General features: G+C 36.1%; 2 protein-coding genes and 1 long non-coding RNA gene across 3 annotated transcripts; 2 read left to right on the top strand and 1 right to left on the bottom strand.

The window, feature by feature from the left end:
- The first annotated feature begins 3910 nt into the window (after positions 1 to 3910).
- LOC149387993 (blue copper protein 1a-like) lies at positions 3911 to 6197 on the top strand. Its single transcript, XM_089622306.1, has 3 exons — positions 3911 to 3928; positions 5383 to 5434; positions 5818 to 6197. The coding sequence occupies exons 1-3, from the start codon at positions 3911 to 3913 to the stop codon at positions 6195 to 6197; spliced, it is 450 nt and encodes a 149-aa protein (XP_089478432.1).
- A 1466-nt stretch (positions 6198 to 7663) lies between these two features.
- On the bottom strand, positions 7664 to 11300 carry LOC149387992 (transcription factor ABORTED MICROSPORES-like). Its single transcript, XM_089622305.1, has 8 exons — positions 11200 to 11300; positions 10913 to 11113; positions 10724 to 10802; positions 10572 to 10640; positions 9960 to 10487; positions 8918 to 9193; positions 8643 to 8819; positions 7664 to 7831 (listed from the first exon to the last, which is right to left on the bottom strand). The coding sequence occupies exons 1-8, from the start codon at positions 11298 to 11300 to the stop codon at positions 7664 to 7666; spliced, it is 1599 nt and encodes a 532-aa protein (XP_089478431.1).
- Positions 11301 to 16573: 5273 nt separating this feature from the next.
- Positions 16574 to 19642, top strand: LOC149387991 (uncharacterized). Its single transcript, XR_016301015.1, has 3 exons — positions 16574 to 16867; positions 17756 to 17949; positions 18889 to 19642. It is a non-coding gene; the product is annotated as an uncharacterized LOC149387991 (long non-coding RNA).
- The last annotated feature ends 1633 nt before the right edge of the window (positions 19643 to 21275 follow it).

Here is a 21275-nt window from a genome sequence, read left to right as displayed (position 1 = left end):
AAAGCACTATTTTTAGTATAATCAAATATTAAACAACAATCTTGCAACATATGTGTACATTCCTTATACATCTATATGTTATACATGGATCCGTATTGTTAGTGATTTTTCTGCACGTGAAAAGGCAAACGCTGATTTAATAATTATCATACGTGCAAATAACCTTGCTAGCTAACCAACATATAACAAAATTAATTTTTTTAGAACAATAAGTCATAAACGATGATATTGTCTAATGGTACTACTACATATATATAATACCGTTATTTATTTTTTCTGTAGTCAAAATTATAAATTGACCTCTTTTTAAACGTGATGATTGTTCTTTTTTTATTTTTATTTTTTATGTGAAAAATCCCCTATTACTTTTTTTTTTTTTTTTGAAACAGACCACCCCCAGGAACTCTTAGCTCATTCGTAAGAAGAGCTGGGGGGGGGAATTCATTCAACAAGATCAAACGTCAAAGCGTTCCGCACAGGGGGCGGAACCTCCCCTGACTCACAAAACCCAAAAACTTCAGAATTCACAACCCATTTACAAAGGCTATGCAACTCCATTTAATGTCCTACTACACCACAAGAACTTAACATCAACAAACTCTTTTGCTAATTCTAAAGTTGAATTAAACAAAGGAATAACAGACTAAAAAGGGCTGTCTTTCGATCCCGCCAAGCTGTCCATGACGATTTTGTTATCACCCTCTATCTCCAAACGCCTGATGTTTCGGAATCTAGCCAAGAGCAAGGCCATCTGGACAGCCTTGAGTTCAGCTTCTGCAACAGAGTCCGCTTCGATACGGACTCTTTTAAGTGTGGGCCTTAAACTCTTTTTCCATTAAGAAAAACACTTTTAAGCTTAAAAAAGTTTGATGACATAAAAATTCTTGAAATACCCACTTTCCATAAATACCGATTTTTCAATATTAATTTCTCTAAAAAGAAATCCGGAAATAAACAAAATAAAACCTTAAATATGGCTATAACCTAAGAAAGAGTATTTAGTTATGACAATGAATATAGACTTTGAATCTTTTATAAACCTTTAAAAATTCAAATATTTTATTTCAGAACACAAAATCTTTTATTTAAAAAAACAAGAGTTCTTTAAAAAGAGGATTCACAACAAATCAGAACAAATTTATTTGATATCCTTATAAAGTAGGATTTTCAATCATAAAACAAATCCAATAAATTTTTTTAATTTATAACTGATCAAAGTAAATAAAATATTCCCATATAGAATATTATGAACATAGTCCATATTTCATCGAACCAATGAATCTAACTTTATTTTGATAATTACGAACATGTTCTTGAATAATTTTAGCTTTGAATGATCAAGCATATCTCTTATATTTTGATAAAGGTTGTAAATCGAAAATCATGATTCTTGAGTCAAATGGTAAATTGGGAGAATCTAACTCTAGCTCTAATACCAATTGATGGAAAAACACGTTGATATTAAATACAAACAATCGCTCTAATACCAACTGTTGGTGAAGTACAAGTTATGGTATTAGATACAAACAATCGCTCCAATACCGATTGTTGGGTAAATTACTTCCACTAGGAGTTAATTACGGTTCTCATACGATCGTTTCAATACTTCTTATTGGGTACCAATATCTTAACCCTACAATATGTTTAGAAATGCGGAATAGAAGAAAATGCGAACGATCGCTAATCTTTAGTGTAAACAATAATTATCAGGATACTTAAAATCATTCAACAACAACAGATCTAATATAAGGCAACCAGAATAAAAACAATACCATAAGAGGAGTTCAGTTACATATATTTATGCTTATACATTTCTCGATATATATGAGCCCTAAGTATCGTTACTTCTCCAACAAAAGATTTTTTTTATATGTACTTACTACGAAAATGCGCGTAGTCAATTGGTTATGGAATCAACTCTTAGATGAGTGAACATTGACCTTCTTTCAAGAATGCTGGATTCGTATTTGTGAATCATTTTCCGCTCGGATCATATTTGAATTCCCGAGACATACGTATTTAGGCATCTACAAGTAGGCATTACCGAATGAGTCAAAGAACTCAGTAATACAACCTAGAAGTCCGTGATCACTTCAGAATTTAGACCAGATCTCACTATGATCATTATAGCGACCTTGATTAGTGTGTCGTAACGGTGCTTAAATGATACACATATCAAATGTGTACAATGCTTCCCCCAAGTGATCAACATTTCACTTGTGTTCCACATATGTGATTTTAGATCCAGTTACGTGATTAATATATTCTAAAGTGATTTTATTTATTAAACTATCTATAGTATATTTTATTTGTTCTATTTATAAAATAATCATCTCACACTAATTTGAATAAGATAAAAGTAAATCAGGAAATTGCATATTCTATGGTAAGCTGGAAAGCTATAAATAAGGGGTTGGGTAGTGCAAAAATCGCCCAACTAAGCCTTATTCCACACTACAAATTCAGCAACCCCTCTCCCTTTGGTCTGGATGTTTTTTTTCTCTCTCCCAAAGTTGGAAAATTCGTACATACCACTTCCCAAAGAAAGAAATAATTATTCTGACACCTCGCTGGAATAATAAGTGAGAAAAGAGTTGACCCACACCTTGGTCTCTGTTCTTCCGGAGATTACATATCTTAAAAGACTCTAGTTTCGATCAATAAACGAGCAATTGATGAACCGAAATATCCAAAGAGACATGAGTCGCCGAGGAGTCCGAAATCTTGGAGATTCAAAGACCCAAAGAGCAAGGAGCCGCAGAAGAATTCCAAAAGCAAGGAGATCCAAAGCTAGGAGCGTGGAAGATCTATAACTGAGCCGAAATGTATGTATAATTAAATGGTCTTATGGTTTATCTTGATTACGCTTGTCTAAATATTTGATATGTTGTTGAATAATTTTGAGTATCCTAGTAATTATTGTTTACGTTGAATATTAGCGATTGTCCGCATCTTCTTCTATTCAACACTAGTAACCATATTCCAAAGGTTAAGAGATTGATTACCCTATAAGAAATACTGAAACGATTGTTCGTGTTCAATACATGGGAATGGTAATTAACGTCAGGGAAGTAATTTACCCATCAAATGGCATCAGAGCGATCGTTCGTGTCCGATACCAAACCTATATTCCCATCAATCGGTATCAGAACAATTTTTCGTGTTTAATACCAATTTGTAACTTCCCAACAATTGGTATCAGAGTTATTGTTCATGTTTGATACCAACTTGTGACTTCTCAACAATCGGTATTGGAACGATTGTTTGTGTTTGATACCAACATGTGACTTCCCAATAATAAGGCCCAACTTGGGACTAAGACTATGGTTCTTGGGGATGAGGTTCGGGTTTGAGTCCGAGCTTTAAAAAATTTATTCAATAAAAACTCAGGCATGGGGATGAGCATGGCCCGTACTCTTTCTCAAGCCAAGTGGAGGCCCAGATTGAAGCATGGCCCATGCTCTTTTATGGGGGGTTGGGATCGAGGAGTAACATAAGGCCCAACTTGGGACTAAGACTATGGTTCTTGGTGATGATGTTCGGGCTTGAGTCCGAGCTTTAAAAATTTGTATAAAAAGCTCAAGCCTATGGATGAGCATGGCCCGTGCTCTTTCTTAAGCCAAGTGGAGGCTTAGACTCAAGCATGGCCCGTGCTCTTTTATAGGCGGTTGAGCCCGATGAGTGACATAAGACCTAACTTGGGACTAAGACTATGGTTCTTGGGGATGATGTTCGGGCTTGAGTCCGATCTTGAAAAAATTTATATAAAAAAAAAGCTCAAGCATGAGGATGAACATGGCTCGTGCTCTTTCTCAAGGCAAGTGGAGGCCAAGACTCAAGCATGGCCCATACTCTTTTATGGGCGGTTGATCCCGAAGAGTGATATAAAACCTAACTTTGGACTACGACTATGGCCTTTGGGGATGAGGTACGGGCTTGAGCCCGAACTTTAAAAAATCTAAAAAAAAAGCTCAAAGCGTAATATTCACTTTCAATCCTTACAATATATTTTGTTTAATCTTAAAAATTATATCATCAATAATAAACTTAAATCAAAGTCTAAAAACATGTTTTATAAATAAAAATTATTCTTACAAAAAAAATAAAAGAAGAAGAATTGTTTTTATGTATAAGTATATATTTTATTTTAAAAAAGAATATTTTATTTTAAAAATGAATATTTTATAGTCTATTCTAAAATGGTTGAGATAGGCTTGACTTTTTTTCAGGGTGTGAGGGCTCAAGCCCATGTAATTCCCTTAAACAAGCTTAATTCGGCCTTATTGTTTTTCAAGCCGGGCCATACCAGCTTAAAATCATTAATAAGAAGGTCGGGCTAGGCAGTCAACGGATGCCCCGACCCAATTGAGGTTATTATAATGGGAAACGATTTTTGGCATAACTCACGAGTGGGAACGATCCACCCCTGAGTTGACACGTGGCCACTAACTGCCACGTGTCAACTCACGAGCGGATCGTTCCCACTCGTGAGTTGTGCCAAATAGCATAACTCTATTATAATTGCTTTCTGCTTCATGCCATTGAGAGCCACATGTATAATGTTAGGAAGTCCCATCATTTTTTTTTTTTGAAATGCTGCAGTGGGGATTGAGCCACATGTATAATGTTAGGAAGTCCCATCATTATCATTTAATTTTGTATCGTTTTTTTCTTTTCATTTTCTTATGTATTGTGACGGGTCAATTTCAAGTGGGTAATTTCTTATATAAAAAGTGCGTTTTGGAAATGACTAATTCTTTTCCACACACGTTATGTATAGTAGAATTTATAACCGAGTCGTAATTTGTAAACAATAAAGATATATAATTTTTACACTTCATCAGAAGAAAAAAAAAATCTTTCAATTAAATGAATAACGAAGAATAAAATAGTGAATGTGCCAAATGTACTATATGAATTTGAAAACAAATTCAAAAGAATTTAAACGAATCTTTACGATAAACTTGCGCAGTTTTATTGAACATTTCAAGAAAGAAACGCTATATTCATATTGCCTTTGAAATTGTCAAAAAAAAAAAAAAAAAAAACAATGGTAACTTACACTTCATTCACAATATATATATTTTTTTTTAAACAAACAAAAACAAAACAGAAAGTAAAACTAAAATTTAAAAAAAAAAAAAAAAAAAAAAAAAAAACAAGAACAAAAGTGTGTAACTGGACCAGAATGATCCAACGAATATTAAAATAATATAGGTAGTATCAAATTGTTTTTCACTAGATCTCAATTTCTTTCTTTTTTGGGCGAGACCCAGTTCTTCTTTCTTTCTTTCTTCAATTTTGGTACAAGTACAACACGCAATTTTCTGATCTAAATTATTTGTATATTAATCTTATCATTATTACTAAACAATTTTGCAGGCTTTCATCAAGTTGCAGGAACAAGTCATAGGAAACAATCAACCACAATCAAGTAGTGTACCTTTTATATATAAGCCATCGCTTTTTTCACAATCACTTCAAAATCAAATTAAGGTCTCGCCACAAAACCTCCAAGATATATCAAAAGAAAGTCATGAGAGAAAGAAATCCCCTCAACACCTTAAGTTTCTTATCATTAACCATAGTAATCTACACAACTTTGCTTGTGAAGTGTGTAAGATCTGAAGAGTTTGTTGTTGGCGATGAAGATGAATGGGACAGCCAGGGATATTATCTATCTTGGTCACAAAGCTAGAATTTCACTGTTGGTGATGTTCTAGGTATAATCCTTTTTCACACTTGAAAATCCATTTAGACATAGCAAAATCATGTGTTACAAAGTTTTTTATTTTATTTTTTGGGGTGTGTGTATAGTTTTCAAGTATGTTGAAGGGCAACACAACGTGTTCGAGGTAGGCGAAAGCACGTACAGATCGTGCGACTCGAGCGGGGTAGTTTTGTCGATGCACACGACCGGGAACGACAGAATCGAGTTGACTGAGGCGAGGAAATATTGGTTCATATGCGGCATCGTTAGTCATTGCCTCGGAGGAATGAGGTTCGGGATCGAAGTGGGGCGATCTCGTAATTCCACGGAAGATATTGTACCGAACGGTTCGCCATCTGGCGCACCACCACAGGTTACGGTGGCCCGGAACTCCAGTGATTGCTTGTTGAGCAAAGGCTTGGGAAATTGGGTTTTGTTTGTAACCTTTTTCGCTTTTCTGTTTGCTCAAATTTCACTACCGCTGTAAAGAAAATATAATGGTTTAAAGTGAATTTTTTTTAACTGTCGGTCTATTTTTAACTATTGGTAGCTATATCCGTTGGTGGATAGGGAAAAAAAGAGCAGTACATTGGTTTGTGTTAAATGGCTATCAAGAAGATGTAAAATACTTTTATGACCATAAGAATTTTTTGTAACACACTAGATTGGCTGTAGAATGCTATGGTGATATTTTTATTATTATTTTTTTTTTAAATCAGATGGCGAAATTGAATTATATATGACACGGTAATGCGTGTGATCATGACATATATATATATATATATATATAAATATATGCTATGGTGATATTAAATTTATTATTTTTTTTAAATCAGATGGCGAAATTGAATTATATATGACACGGTAACGCGTGTGATCATGACACACACACATATATATATATATATATACACATCAAATTGTAGTTTAATGAAACTGTTAATCGCCTACATAATTTTTTCATATATAATTTTAAAGATAATAAAATGATAAATTGATTATACTTAAATTAACCTTATGCCCCCACCGATGCCGCTCTCTCTAGATCCGTAACCTTAACTGTCTCATTTGTCATCTGAAAGAGAGTGCAAATTACATAAGCTAACAATAGATCACTTCTCATTCTTATTTGGAAAGTGGAAGGATTGATTAATATGAAGGGATTTTACTATGAAAATAAATTTATTGTGTTGTTTGGTAGAGAGGAGGGAAAACAAAATGAAAGGATTGAGCATGGTTAGCTTTCCGTGGCACCCACAAAAAAACTATCTCTCTCAATTTAGAAAGATCGAGAAAGACGGAAACAAAAAAATGAAAGTAAATAATACAAAATAATGGCAATTACATATATATAATTTAATACTATAATTATTATTGCAAAAATAATAGCAATTTAGTAATTTAAGTACACAAAATATCAACCATTCCTCTCTATTTTAGTTTATACCAAACAAACAAATGAATGGATTCTAATCTTTCATCACATTATACCAATCAACTTTTTAAAAATTTATAATTCACAATTTTCTTTTTCTTTCTCTTCCCTCCTTGTTACTCCATCCATTCAATTTTCTATCATCCCTACCAATCAAAAGCCTAGTTTTATATGACTTTTTTTTTTTCTCAATGTTATAGTTTCATTTAATTTTCCGTTTACAGTTTCATTTAAAATAAGGCAATATCATCTTAAATTTAAAAATAAGATATTTATCGAATATTTGAAAGTTAGAGGTATATGTGTAATTTCTTCTCAGAAAGAAGGCTAGTAAGTCATTTCGCACCAGTAAAGCCTAAAATGACGTCTTACCAGCATATACATATCAATAACTAATTAAAGAAAATTAAGACCGAAAACAAACTAATAGAATAATGATTGTCAACAGATATTAGTTAAGGTGTACTGAATAATTAGAGAGAAACATCAATGATGTGAAATTATAAATAAATAAATAATCAGTAGGTTTGTTGGTGATGAAGGTGTTGTTGATAGTCAAGGAGACTTCCATTTCCATTTTCAGGGGGTTTAGACATGTCACACAATCCTCTTGATGGATTCCTTGTGAACTCCAACAAGATATCCCTCAAGTTATCAGCTTGGACTACCATTTTACTATCCTTCTTCTGCCACCCAAGAAACAAGAATAAAAACAAATGAAATTGATTTCATATCCCATTATAATAAGTAAGATATTGATAACTAGTTGTTACATTTTACAAAAAAAAAAAAAAAAAGCAAATAACCACGTTTTATGATTTCACTGATGATAGGTAAAAATAAGACTATTTTAAAGATTTTGAAGGTTATTTGATTACTTTGCTATCAATAGCAAACTAAGTTACATATCAATCTGGTCACTCGCTTTTTTCTAATAAGTATTATTACTTATTTAATGAAACCATAGTACAGAAGTTAAGTCATTATGACCACTAAAATGTTACGTGAATGGATGGCTTCTTGTAAAAGAAAGAGAAAGGAATAAAAAAGAAAAGAAATGATTAAATATTTTTTAGTTGTGTTTGATATAGATGAGAGAAAAATGATAGATCTATGAATTATTTAGAAGTATATTTGCACAAAACAATATTTTTTCTTTTAAAATTGGAAGAATTAAAAATGCTGAGTCCGATAATTTCACAATACCTCCAAAACCTTCACCCTTTTTCTTTTTACCCTCTACCAAATAACTACAAATGTCATATTAATAATAAAAGAGAATCATCTCTCTCTCTCTCTCTCTCTCTCTCTCTCTCTCTCTCTCTCTCTCTCTCTCTCTCTCTCACACAAAAACTCAAACACGGCTTAAAACAAGATATCTAATTATAAACTACCATGTCTACGTCAAAACTCATAACTTGACAAATTAAAAACCAAAGCAATAATAATAATAATAACTTGTTTCACAAGAAATAAGAGTTAACCAAAGGAACATACCTCGACTTTGAGAACGTTAGACACAAGGTTTCTGAAGGTGGTGACATTGGCATTAGTGACTTCTAGTCCCAAAGAGTTCAGAGCCTCCAATAGCCTCACGAATCTCCCGGGCTTGTGCTCACAAAACACCTTCACATAGAACTCATTCCCATCTATTTGAGCCACTTCAACTTGGGGCTATATATAAATCATATTAAATAAACAAAAAAGTATTTAGTAAACATAATTGAGTATTGCCTTTAGAATTTATATATTTATTTACTACCAAACTCTACCTCCATTTGTGGCGCCTTGTCATTCGCAGTGGTATCAGAGTCGAGGTTTTGTTTCGATGCGGTTATCTCATTGTTACCCGATGCTTCAAAGGAATAAATGTTAGGGGACTCGGAATCGGCCCCAAAATTCAAAATCTCAGACTTGGGATTGTTTCTTTTTCCGTTTGCTCCGTCGATCACGGAAAGTTCCTCGAGCTCATCTTGAAGCTCTTTTTCTTGTCTTTTCAAGTCCTTCACGTACTCTATTGCGTCACGAAGAATCGAAGCCCTATCCAACTATTCGTCAACAAAAAAAAAATATAAACAATGTGTACGGATGATCCAAGTTTAAATAACAATTAAGATTCTTTAAGTTACGAAATATGAGCACATCTATGTGGTATCAAATGGGACGACCGGATCATTTTAAATGGTTTGGATAAATTGAGACCACCCCAATAAGAAAACAAAATTATGGAGCAATAAATCCATTTTGACCGTTTGTTCTAGCTTTAACCGTTTAAGACACGATAATTTTTATTTTAATAGTTTAACTAAAAAACATCTAAATTAAATAAATTATCATTAGTTGTGATGAAAAAAAAAAACATGCTGAAAATTAATATATTTAACTCAAACTCGATATATTCAGCACCAAATATTAAGTTCAAATGCACTAAAGTTAAACAAAAAATTATTGACAAAATGAAGTCTCGGAACAAGTCCGCAATCCGACCTATACATCAGTTTCAATATAGCAATATGAACTGGACTGTTTATTAAGAACGAATTTAAGATTAAAAAAAAAAGGGGGGACTAGATTAGTAACAATCATTTTGGTCTGATTTATGATTTTCAGATTATTTTTTCAAAGCCCTCAACAACGAATAAATAAAAATCGAGCTATTTTTTTTAACATTTAGTGAAAATAGTCATAAAACAAGTAAATTTCTAAATCCGAGTTTTATAAAATATTTAGGAGTAATTATTTTCTATGTTAATGGCAAGTACATATATAGTGAAAATAGTGATAAAAACAATGAGATGAAGTTGGTTTAATTACCTTGGAAATATTCGGAACTAAAGACCTAAGAGTGTAGAGCCTCTCGTTGAGCTTCTTTCTGCGCTTCCTTTCAGCGACAAGGTTTTTGCTCTGCGGCCCTTTCCCCGACGACGACTTTCTGCTTCCGTGCTGCTTATTCCCTTCGTTGTCTTCCTCGTCGCTGCAATCCGACATCGAGTTCGACCGTTCTTGCCCTCTCTTCGCTCCCTTGTCCTCCGCCTCCAAAAACGACGCCTCGTTTCTCGCCCCGAACTGCACTGGGATGTCGTACGGCGACAGGTTCAGCCCCTCGAACGCCGTCGCCGGCGACACCGGTGGCTTCTCTGCTGTCGCTGTCTCTGTTGTGGGGTCCACTATTTTGTCCGACTCGTCGTTCATGACGAACGCTCTCGACGATTGGATTATTTGATCGTTCATGTCGATGATGAAGCTTGCCGTCGTTGCGTCGTTTTGATGATGATCGAGTAGTGGCGGTGATATGTTGCATTGCGACGTTACGAAATCAATCACGTTTGGGTCTTCTGGTATCTGTGAAATAAAATAAATATGTATTAATTAGTTTGAAACATGTAATTCATATTCACGAATGTGTGTGACTGACTGTGAACATACTTGCTTGTTAACGAAAAGCTCAACCAACCCTCCTGCCATTGGAATCAAAACCCTGGTCCCACTACATTCCTGCAATATTACTATTAAGTTAGTAAATTCCTTTATCTACAATAAATATCGTTATAATTAATTATTTACTAGATAGAAGTAACCTCAAGAAAATGGGAGCCTGTGACACTAGAAGAGTTTAGCCAACTGGGCTGGTTTGATATCAACGTCTGTGCATAAATTCTGTTCATTTGGAGAGGAAAAAAGAAAAAGTCAAGTTATGATACAAAATCATTATCTGCATGCTAATAATGGTACTTAATAAGTGAAATGAATTTATAGTAAATACATACCCAGAGTCCAAAGGCATGGAAGTTGGCAATTGGAAAAGAAGGTCACAAGAGTTGGTTCTTGGGTGTTGAAACATGGTGTCTCTGCATGGAATGAGTGGCGAAACTGGGAAAAGAAGTTCTTCATCTCCACAATTATTGTTATTATTCGCTTCTTGTGAGGTTTCAGCCCCACCACAACAACAATTCATCCACTCAACAAATCTGTAACAATAAGACGCCATCAATAATGTCACAAATATAACATTTTAATCATATATATTTCTCTACTTGATTGATTTATATATAACCTTTGGTCTTCACTTAATTTCCATAGGACACAAAAGTCCCACCCTTTTGATCCCACGAGAGGTCTAAGACTTTCCATCATGTTTTGCATAAGCATGTACATATCACCTGCAATAAATAAATCAATGAGAATATTATCTACCACTAGCTAACCCTAATTATATACGCATTTTTTTTTTTTTTGGTAATGAAAAACTTTGCTACCTCTTTTGGTTGAAGGAAGCAAGTAATAAAAGCATAGGCAGGTTGGAATAACAAGCAGAATATATAGGCAGCAGAAAATACAAAGGAAGACCTCCATATATATATATGTAAATGAGTATATATATGCGTATGTATATACATATATATATATGTGTATGTATGTATATATAATATATATATATATGTGCCTTCGGTGTGTGTTTGTGTGTACATACAAGAATGATAAATCTTCGAATCACTCTATGTATTGTAGACCCCACTTTCAAAACCAAAAGTACATAGCGAAAATCAGAAAATAGAGAAACAAACAAATTAAAAAGAAATCATAATATACATTAACCTCTTAAATTGCCATATGATATTGGTAGGTGAACTATAAGCATGGCATGAAAGACTGATTTTATTAACGAATTAAATATAAATAACACCCTCTATCCTTTGTCAATTAAGTATTCAAGGGTATACAAATTATCATTTAAAAAATAATTAAAATCAGAAAGTGATAGCAGGACCATATTGCATGACCTAAAAGTGTGGCGTTATACTTTAACTACCTTTAAGTTTTTCACTCGCTTGGGGATTAATTTTATATATTTCATGTCTCAACTACTCTCGAACTCTTGAACCCGAAACGGAAAAAAAAAAAAAAAAAAAAAACCGCGTAAGAAAAGTTCACAGAAGGAAACATATATATTATATTCAAGGCTTGAAATTTATAACTTTAACCCCGACTATATATAGACGAATTGGTATTAAGTTTTTCCAACTACTTTATATATGTCGCATGTCACGTTTTTCCTAAATCTAACTCTTTGATTTTATGCTTATGAACAAGTCTGAAATGGTGCTACGTTATTCATCCTAAATTGAAAAAATTTCCCCCTTTTGAGAATAAATTTCCTTTTATGTAACAAAACTTTATTCTCCTCCTTTTACTTTTTCTGTTAGAGAGTATACTTGAGAGACGAGAAGATAAGAGAGAGAAATAAATATATACATAAGAAAATAAAAAAAAAATATTTTTAGTTGGTAATGATGAGAGGGTGATATCTGCATGACCCAACTTATTGCCTACAAAACCCTAACTACCTTTGCTTTCGCTGAAGTTTTTTAATGTACATTTTGGCTTAATATTTTGTTTCATTTTCCAACTACTCTCTCAAGCTTTGTTTCGCATTTGGGAAACAATATACACATTAAAGTCTCTTCTTTTAGTTAGGTATAGTATAGTCTGTTATTAGTCTAGTTAATTAATTGACGATACACTTTCTTTGGAAAAAAAAAAAAAAAACTATATCTGTTCCAAAGCACTATTTTTAGTATAATCAAATATTAAACAACAATCTTGCAACATATGTGTACATTCCTTATACATCTATATGTTATACATGGATCCGTATTGTTAGTGATTTTTCTGCACGTGAAAAGGCAAACGCTGATTTAATAATTATCATACGTGCAAATAACCTTGCTAGCTAACCAACATATAACAAAATTAATTTTTTTAGAACAATAAGTCATAAACGATGATATTGTCTAATAGTACTACTACATATATATAATACCGTTATTTATTTTTTCTGTAGTCAAAATTATAAATTGACCTCTTTTTAAACGTGATGATTGTTCTTTTTTTATTTTTATTTTTTATGTGAAAAATCCCCTATTACTTTTTTTTTTTGAAACAGACCACCCCCAGGAACTCTCAACTCATTCGTAAGAAGAGCCGGGGGGGAGATTCAACAAGATCAAACGTCAAAGCGTTCCGCACAGGGGGCGGAACCTTCCCTGACTCACAAAACCCAAAAACTTCAGAATTCACAACCCATTTACAAAGGCTATGCAACTCCATTTAATGTCCTACTACACCACAAGAACTTAACATCAACAAACTCTTTTGCTAATTCTAAAGCTGAATTAAACAAAGGAATAACAGACTAAAAAGGGCTGTCTTTCGATCCCGCCAAGCTGTCCATGACGATTTTGTTATCACCCTCTATCTCCAAACGCCTGATGTTTCGGAATCTAGCCAAGAGCAAGGCCATCTGGACAGCCTTGAGTTCAGCTTCTGCAACAGAGTCCGCTTCGATACGGACTCTTTTAAGTGTGGGCCTTAAACTCTTTTTCCATTAAGAAAAACACTTTTAAGCTTAAAAAAGTTTGATGACATAAAAATTCTTGAAATACCCACTTTCCATAAATACCGATTTTTCAATATTAATTTCTCTAAAAAGAAATCCGGAAATAAACAAAATAAAACCTTAAATATGGCTATAACCTAAGAAAGAGTATTTAGTTATGACAATGAATATAGACTTTGAATCTTTTATAAACCTTTAAAAATTCAAATATTTTATTTCAGAACACAAAATCTTTTATTTAAAAAAACAAGAGTTCTTTAAAAAGAGGATTCACAACAAATCAGAACAAATTTATTTGCTATCCTTATAAAGTAGGATTTTCAATCATAAAACAAATCCAATAATTTTTTTTAATTTATAACTGATCAAAGTAAATAAAATATTCCCATATAGAATATTATGAACATAGTCCATATTTCATCGAACCAATGAATCTAACTTTATTTTGATAATTACGAACATGTTCTTGAATAATTTTAGCTTTGAATGATCAAACATATCTCTTATATTTTGATAAAGGTTGTAAATCGAAAATCATGATTCTTGAGTCAAATGGTAAATTGGGAGAATCTAACTCTAGCTCTAATACCAATTGATGGAAAAACACGTTGATATTAAATACAAACAATCGCTCTAATACCAACTGTTGGTGAAGTACAAGTTATGGTATTAGATACATACAATCGCTCCAATACCGATTGTTGGGTAAATTACTTCCACTAGGAGTTAATTACGGTTCTCATACGATCGTTTCAATACTTCTTATTGGGTACCAATATCTTAACCCAACAATATGTTTAGAAATGCGGAATAGAAGAAAATGCGAACGATCGCTAATCTTTAGTGTAAACAATAATTATCAGGATACTTAAAATCATTCAACAACAACAGATCTAATATAAGGCAACCAGAATAAAAACAATACCATAAGAGGAGTTCAGTTACATATATTTATGCTTATACATTTCTCGATATATATGAGCCCTAAGTATCGTTACTTCTCCAACAAAAGATTTTTTTTATATGTACTTACTACGAAAATGCGCGTAGTCAATTGGTTATGGAATAAACTCTTAGATGAGTGAACATTGACCTTCTTTCAAGAATGCTGGATTCGTATTTGTGAATCATTTTCCGCTCGGATCATATTTGAATTCCCGAGACATACGTATTTAGGCATCTACAAGTAGGCATCACCGAATAAGTCAAAGAACTCAGTAATACAACCTAGAAGTCCGTGATCACTTCAGAATTTAGACCAGATCTCACTATGATCATTATAGCGACCTTGATTAGTGTGTCGTAACGGTGCTTAAATGATACACATATCAAATGTGTACAATGCTTTCCCCAAGTGATCAACATTTAACTTGTGTTACACATATATGATTTTAGATCCAGTTACGTGATTAATATATTCTAAAGTGATTTTATTTATTAAACTATCTATAGTATATTTTATTTGTTCTATTTATAAAATAATCATCTCACACTAATTTGAATAAGATAAAAGTAAATCAGGAAATTGCATATTCTATGGTAAGCTGGAAAGCTATAAATAAGGGGTTGGGTAGTGCAAAAATCGCCCAACTAAGCCTTATTCCACACTACAAATTCAGCAACCCCTCTCCCTCTGGTCTGGATGTTTTTTTCCTCTCTCCCAAAGTTGGAAAATTCGTTCATACCACTTCCCAAAGAAAGAAATAATTATTTTGACACCTCGCTGGAATAATAAGTGAGAAAAGAGTTGACCCACACCTTGGTCTCTGTTCTTCCGGAGATTACATATCTTAAAAGACTCTAGTTTCGATCAATAAACGAGCAATTGATGAACCGAAATATCCAAAGAGAAATGAGTCGCCGAGGAGTCCGAAATCTTGGAGATTCAAAGACCCAAAGAGCAAGGAGCCGCAGAAGAATTCCAAAAGCAAGGAGATCCAAAGCTAGGAGCGTGGAAGATCTATAACTGAGCCGAAATGTATGTATAATTAAATGGTCTTACGGTTTATCTTGATTACGCTTGTCTAAATATTTGATATGTTGTTGAATAATTTTGAGTATCCTAGTAATTATTGTTTACGTTGAATATTAGCGATTGTCCGCATCTTCTTCTATTCAACACTAGTAACCATATTCCAAAGGTTAAGAGATTGATTACCCTATAAGAAATACTGAAACGATTGTTCGTGTTCAATACATGGGAATGGTAATTAACGTCAGGGAAGTAATTTACCCATCAAATGGCATCAGAACGATCGTTCGTGTCCGATACCAAACCTATATTCCCATCAATCGGTATCAGAACAATTTTTCGTGTTTAATACCAATTTGTAACTTCCCAACAATTGGTATCAGAGTTATTGTTCATGTTTGATACCAACTTGTGACTTCTCAACAATCGGTATTGGACCGATTGTTTGTGTTTGATACCAACATGTGACTTCCCAATAATAAGGCCCAACTTGGGACTAAGACTATGTGTAATATACGAACTTTTGTAACGCTCGAGTTAAGAATTTGAATAAAATAAACGAGTTTATTTTGAATCAAATTCTTGTTGCACATGAGGCGTCCTTAATTTTTAAATATCTTGAAAGAAAAATAATAATAATAAATATATTTAAGGATGATGAAATTTCGGAATAAGGATATTCGAGTAAACTCGATATTATTTTCCGAATAAAATTATTCGGAACACAGTCGGAGATTTGAAATCTCAAGAGTGAAAATAAATTCCGAAGTCCCTTAAATATATTTAAGATGACGAGAATTAATAAGAAATTCTCGGTTATTTTTCAAGATTTATTTTTAAGGACGAGTTTGAGAGGATTTAATTGGAAAGGACTTAAGTGCAACAAAGTGAAGGACGAGAGTGAAAGAAAAAGATTTAAGAGGGGTTATTTCAGGAGATAGGTGGCCCAATGGAGTGCTGCCACGTGACGATCTTATCCTCTTCTTTTCTCCTCTCCTATTCGGCCACGTACCCCCTTTTTTCTCTTTCTTCTTTCCTTTTTCTTCTGCGTTCTTCTCTTCTTCTCCTTCTTCATTCGCGCGAGCCACCTGCAAAGAGTAACAAAGAAAAAAAAAATTACAAGCAACAAAAGCTTGCTCGGCCATCATCACCGATCCTCTTCACTTGCACCCGACCTCAACCTCTTCTTCCTTTCTCCTCGTCGAGCGTCATCATCCTCCAGCCGAGCTCTCCTCCGCGCGCGCCACCTGAGAAGAAAGACGAAGTCGCCGAGAGCCACGGTGACGCCGGAGCAAGGGAAAACACCGGGGAAGGCGTGGTCGCTCACCGGGGAAGCTAATATCACGGCTTGAGGTGAGGATTTCATCTCCTTGGTTTGATTTGATTCTAGGGTTCATAGAGTCAAACATTGGGGGTTTTTGATCCGAGATGAAATCTGAGTTTTTGGTTGGTTTTGATTGTTCATTGAGCTTGATTGGTGATGATTATGAGATGAATTTGGTGATTGAAAACGAATTTCTTGGATTGGGTTTGATTTTGGACGAAAATGAATATGTTTCGGACAGGGTGATAAAACGGACGTGGGCAGTCCGATCTGTTATGCGTTTATGTTTGCTAGTATTTTTCCTGGATAATAGATGTTATGAGCTTTCTAAAATGACCAAGAACGTAATAATCCGTGGAGTATTGAAAGAGTTATGAATTTTTGAAATCTGGTATTCAAAGCTGTGAACTGCTGAATTCCAGAACAGCGACCCAATATTGCGGGCTGTTTTTGAGATAGCTTTTCTGGTCATATAGGCTTATAATATATCGTTAGAAAGGTACGGAAGTTAGTTACGTTCTTAAACTGGAATCGTTGGATTTCGAGTTGTATAGCTCGAGTTATGATGCATTTTCCAGTCGCTGTTCAAACCAGTCCGATCATGTGCAAATTTTGTTTATGTGTTTGAATCGGGGACTTGAGTCGAGTTTGTGAAATTGTTGTGTATGTTTGGTATCGATGAGAATATGATGTGCCTTGTGTTTGAATATGGATACGAGTGTTTGTGCTCGTTTGGTTGTAGGATTGCTCGTTGTGTCTCCGGAGTTGTTTGGTTGTGTGACTTGCTTAGGTCCGGGAATAGGGTATGTTTCGGGCTCGTTGAGTTGTCTCGAGAAATTTAGTTTTGATTTCGGAATTTATGTGAGCTTGGAATCATGAATGTGACTAGTTATCGAATTCCGCGAAAGGGATTACAGAATTAGACGGGCGAGCGGGAACCGACAGAGTCAAAGGCAACGAAGCAGGAATTTGAAGTTTCAAGGAAAGTGTTATCGATGTTAAAACTCGATTTACTCTTCCTTTGACGTTTCGACAAGCGTCAAGTATTCCGGAGAACGTGAAAAGCAAGACATCGCTGGAAGTTGTCGAACTTTCTGTCGAGCTGTTCCAGGTAAGTGTGGAGACATAAGTCAACTACTTACCAAGGGAATAATCCTGTTTACGTGCATTTATGTGTTATAATAATAAAGAGTAGGAAAAAACCTTAAAAGACACAAACACTGAATATTAAGGCTTCGGCCACTCTTTATGGAAAATTTTAGTTGGGTTTTTACCCATAGGTTCAAACGCTAACTTGAACCAGCCACGTTGTTGTTTTGTTGTAGTTAGATCCCTCTGCTAACCATAGAGTTTGGCTAGATCTGAGGTGACAGGAGAGCAAGTTGGACTCTCGGATTCGAGCCGAGGGTAGAAGTACCAGGAGTCACGTCCTGAGTCTTCAATCTAAAACACTTAACGAGCATGAAAGGGAAACCATAATTCTTTCGGGATTAATCCCGATACGCTCTCCTGTTTGTAATTAGTTGTATACTCTATAAGTTAGAGTATCCAAACAATAAATAATGTTGTCGGTGGTACCCACGAGTCACGACTCGTGTTTAGGACTAAGACGGTCCTAGTGGCGCTGAGTACTCCCCGGGAGCTGCCAAGAGCACCCCGTTCTTGCAATGGGAAAGGTCGCCACGGCGAGCCCATTTGCTTTGTCATGACGGCACGTAGCGCCGGCGCCCAGACGAAGATGGTACCACTAGTGGATCCCAGACAGTCTTAAAACTCTAAGCCACTGATGACTACTGCTCGAAGTCTGAGGTTGGCTTCTTGTCATTCCAAGGGTTATAGCAGTGGATGTTGTATAACCTTGTGGAATGGCAAGTGATAGCGTAGAGCGAGGCCCCGCGTTAGGCATGCTCTTGAATCATATGCATTTGCATTCTGCATTTTTATGTGTTTATTTGCACGTCACATGGCATTAGTTGTTTTTCTTTTCCTAAGTTAGACTCCCACTTACTGAGTCAATCGACTCATAGTTTTATGACCCTTGGTAATGTAGATAAGGGAAAAGCTTGTAAGCGGGAAACGAGATCGAAGACCGAGACCGAGCACGTATTGCCTTGACCTATGGGCTATGGGGTTTCTTAACCGGGGGTTAGTCTCTTTTGTTAAAACGTTCCGGAACGTATTGTATAGGAGTCGCTATAAGACTCTAAGTTATAAAAGCGAAAAATTTCCCCGGATTTTCGCAAACTATTTGAATATATAAAAGTATTATGATCTATTGTTTAATATGAAAAATATGAGAGTTGATCGGTCGCGGCTCGTGGGCGAGCTGTCGCTCGCGGGTCGTGACAGATTTTGTGGTATCAGAGCCCCAGGTTTAGCCGTTTCTGTAGACTTGGGATACGTGTTCTCGGTATAGGTCACGACTATGCCATGTGATAGTGTTGTACTTAGAGTCGACCTGTCTAGAGATAGGTTTGACATGATGCAGGATGAGTTGCTATGAGTTAGATCTCTCCTCCCCGATGAGATTAATATGTATAACGATGCGGTCACGCAAATTGCTCCGACTGCAAGTACGTTCAGTGTCGTGAGAGGCACCACCACTTAGGGGCCGGTGGATCGGTTTGACTTGTGAGTGGATGAGTGTCGTCTCGACGCTTCACTGCTTCTGTACGAATATCGCGATGACCCCTCCTTATTGGCCAACGTTGAGTCGATGGACTCGTTTCACCGCTGACGGCAATCAGCCGAGTTTGGGAGATGTTTCAAAAGGTGATACAACACACGTTCGAGGCCAGGGGAGAGGAACGAATGGGAGGAGCAAGCTCACGGATTCTACCAGCTCGGTTTGAATCGGTTGTCCGATATGGAAATCGATTTGTCCAAGAGATTGTGGACCGGTGCCCGATGTGCTCGAGCATAGACACCAGCGAGGTATCGAGTATTGGGAGCTGTGTGTAGAGCTCCAATATCTGACGCTGGAATCTGATTGTCTCTCGTATGTTGTCTTGCAATTGCAGACTGAGTTCCTCGTCATGAAGCGATGTGGTATATGAGTACCATACCCCCGATGATTATTTTTCCGATGGTTGTTCCGCATGGTGACGAGAGGGTTGAATTTGACGAGGGAGATTTCGATGAGGATCTCGCTGAGCCTTTGGGTGACCCAGCTGCGTAGACGTTTGCTTGTCAACCACGAGAGTGGTTGCTTTGTGTGTGTAACGAGAGAACTAGCGTTTTGTGTTTAAGTCTCTCGTTGGACTAGGCCTTGAGAGGCTAGTTCGTATTGGTTATGCATTCTCGTTATGGTTGATTGTGATGCTCAATCATGCTCATCCTCTTATATGTGAAAATAAGAAGGAAGTGAGGTCTAGACGAGGTACGTCTAATAACGAGAATGTTTTAGCTGCGGATCTCACAGAGATTAGACGCATCCTGACAAGTTTGAGTTGACGCTACTCGATGAGACGAGCATAAAGAGCGTCAAAATCAAGCTATGCTCAATGGATAAAGCCGCATAATCGCACGATTGCGAATGTCTTGACGAGATTGAACGCGACACCTCAGCCAAACCCCGAACCTCCAACTTAGGACGAACGACGAGAGAGGCCACCACAAGTGCATGTGGATCCTCCGGAAGAATTGAACTTCCAAACACCAGACGTCGTTCCTCCGGTAGGTGAACCAGTGTACGAGAGGTTTCGGAAGCAGAAGCCTCCGACTTTTGATGGCAACGTTGAACCAGCTACGGCTGAGAAATGGCTTAAGAAGATCCAACAGATCTGTAGCTATTGCAGCTGACAGACACAGAGAAAGTGGCGTGTGTCGTAAACCGGCTGGATGACGAGGCCAGGAGTTGGTGGGAGATAGTGGCGTCATACGAGGATGTTCAAACAATGACGTGGGTACACTTCCTCAATCTGTTTCGTGGAACGTACTTAAACGAAACCAAATTATCAAAGAAGGTGCGTGAGTTCATGACCTTGAGTCAAGGTTCGATGTCTGTCGCTGAGTACACTGTGAAGTTTGATTCGTTGGTAAAGTTCGCTCCTTCTATGGTACCCACAGATCAGGCTCGTAAGATGAAGTATATGCACGGGCTTAACGTGAATGTTGTGAAACACGTGGATAGTGGAGATGTTGGGCCCTGCACTTATGCAAACGCCGTGCAAAGGGATTTGCACGTCGCGGGTTGGAATGGCAATAAGCATGCCCCTGCCCCTGCCCCGAAATCAGCTGCCACAACACCTTCGGAGTCCGCTAATGCGAGTCAAGGTAGTTCGCGGAAAAGAGCGAAATTTCAGCAGAGGTGGCAGGATCGGCAACAGCAAGGAAGTGGAACGAGGTCCCAACAAAGCTCCAGTAATCGGTTCCAAGCGAGTTCGGGGAACCGTTCACATTAGGTGAACCAGGAAAGGAACCGTGGGAACAACAAAC

Source organism: Urtica dioica, chromosome 8 (assembly GCF_054948205.1).
Source record: "Urtica dioica subsp. dioica isolate 48M chromosome 8, U.dioica_male_clone48M_v1_H2, whole genome shotgun sequence".
NCBI classification, from domain to species: Eukaryota; Viridiplantae; Streptophyta; class Magnoliopsida; order Rosales; family Urticaceae; genus Urtica; species Urtica dioica.
The sequence above is the reverse complement of the archived record's forward strand: the minus strand, read 5'-3'. Positions and strand labels throughout refer to the sequence as shown.

Bases quoted from the DNA above. Each gene is read 5' to 3' on its own strand.
- LOC149387993 (XM_089622306.1), top strand. The intron at 5,435-5,817 runs GTAGTGTACCTT...GTGTGTGTATAG, and splicing joins AAACAATCAACCACAATCAA to TTTTCAAGTATGTTGAAGGG.
- LOC149387992 (XM_089622305.1), bottom strand. From the start codon at position 11,300: ATGTACATGCTTATGCAAAACATGATGGAAAGTCTTAGACCTCTCGTG. The intron at 8,820-8,917 runs GTAGAGTTTGGT...ATTTATATATAG, and splicing joins ACAAGGCGCCACAAATGGAG to CCCCAAGTTGAAGTGGCTCA. The intron at 7,832-8,642 runs GTATGTTCCTTT...CTTGGGTGGCAG, and splicing joins CTAACGTTCTCAAAGTCGAG to AAGAAGGATAGTAAAATGGT.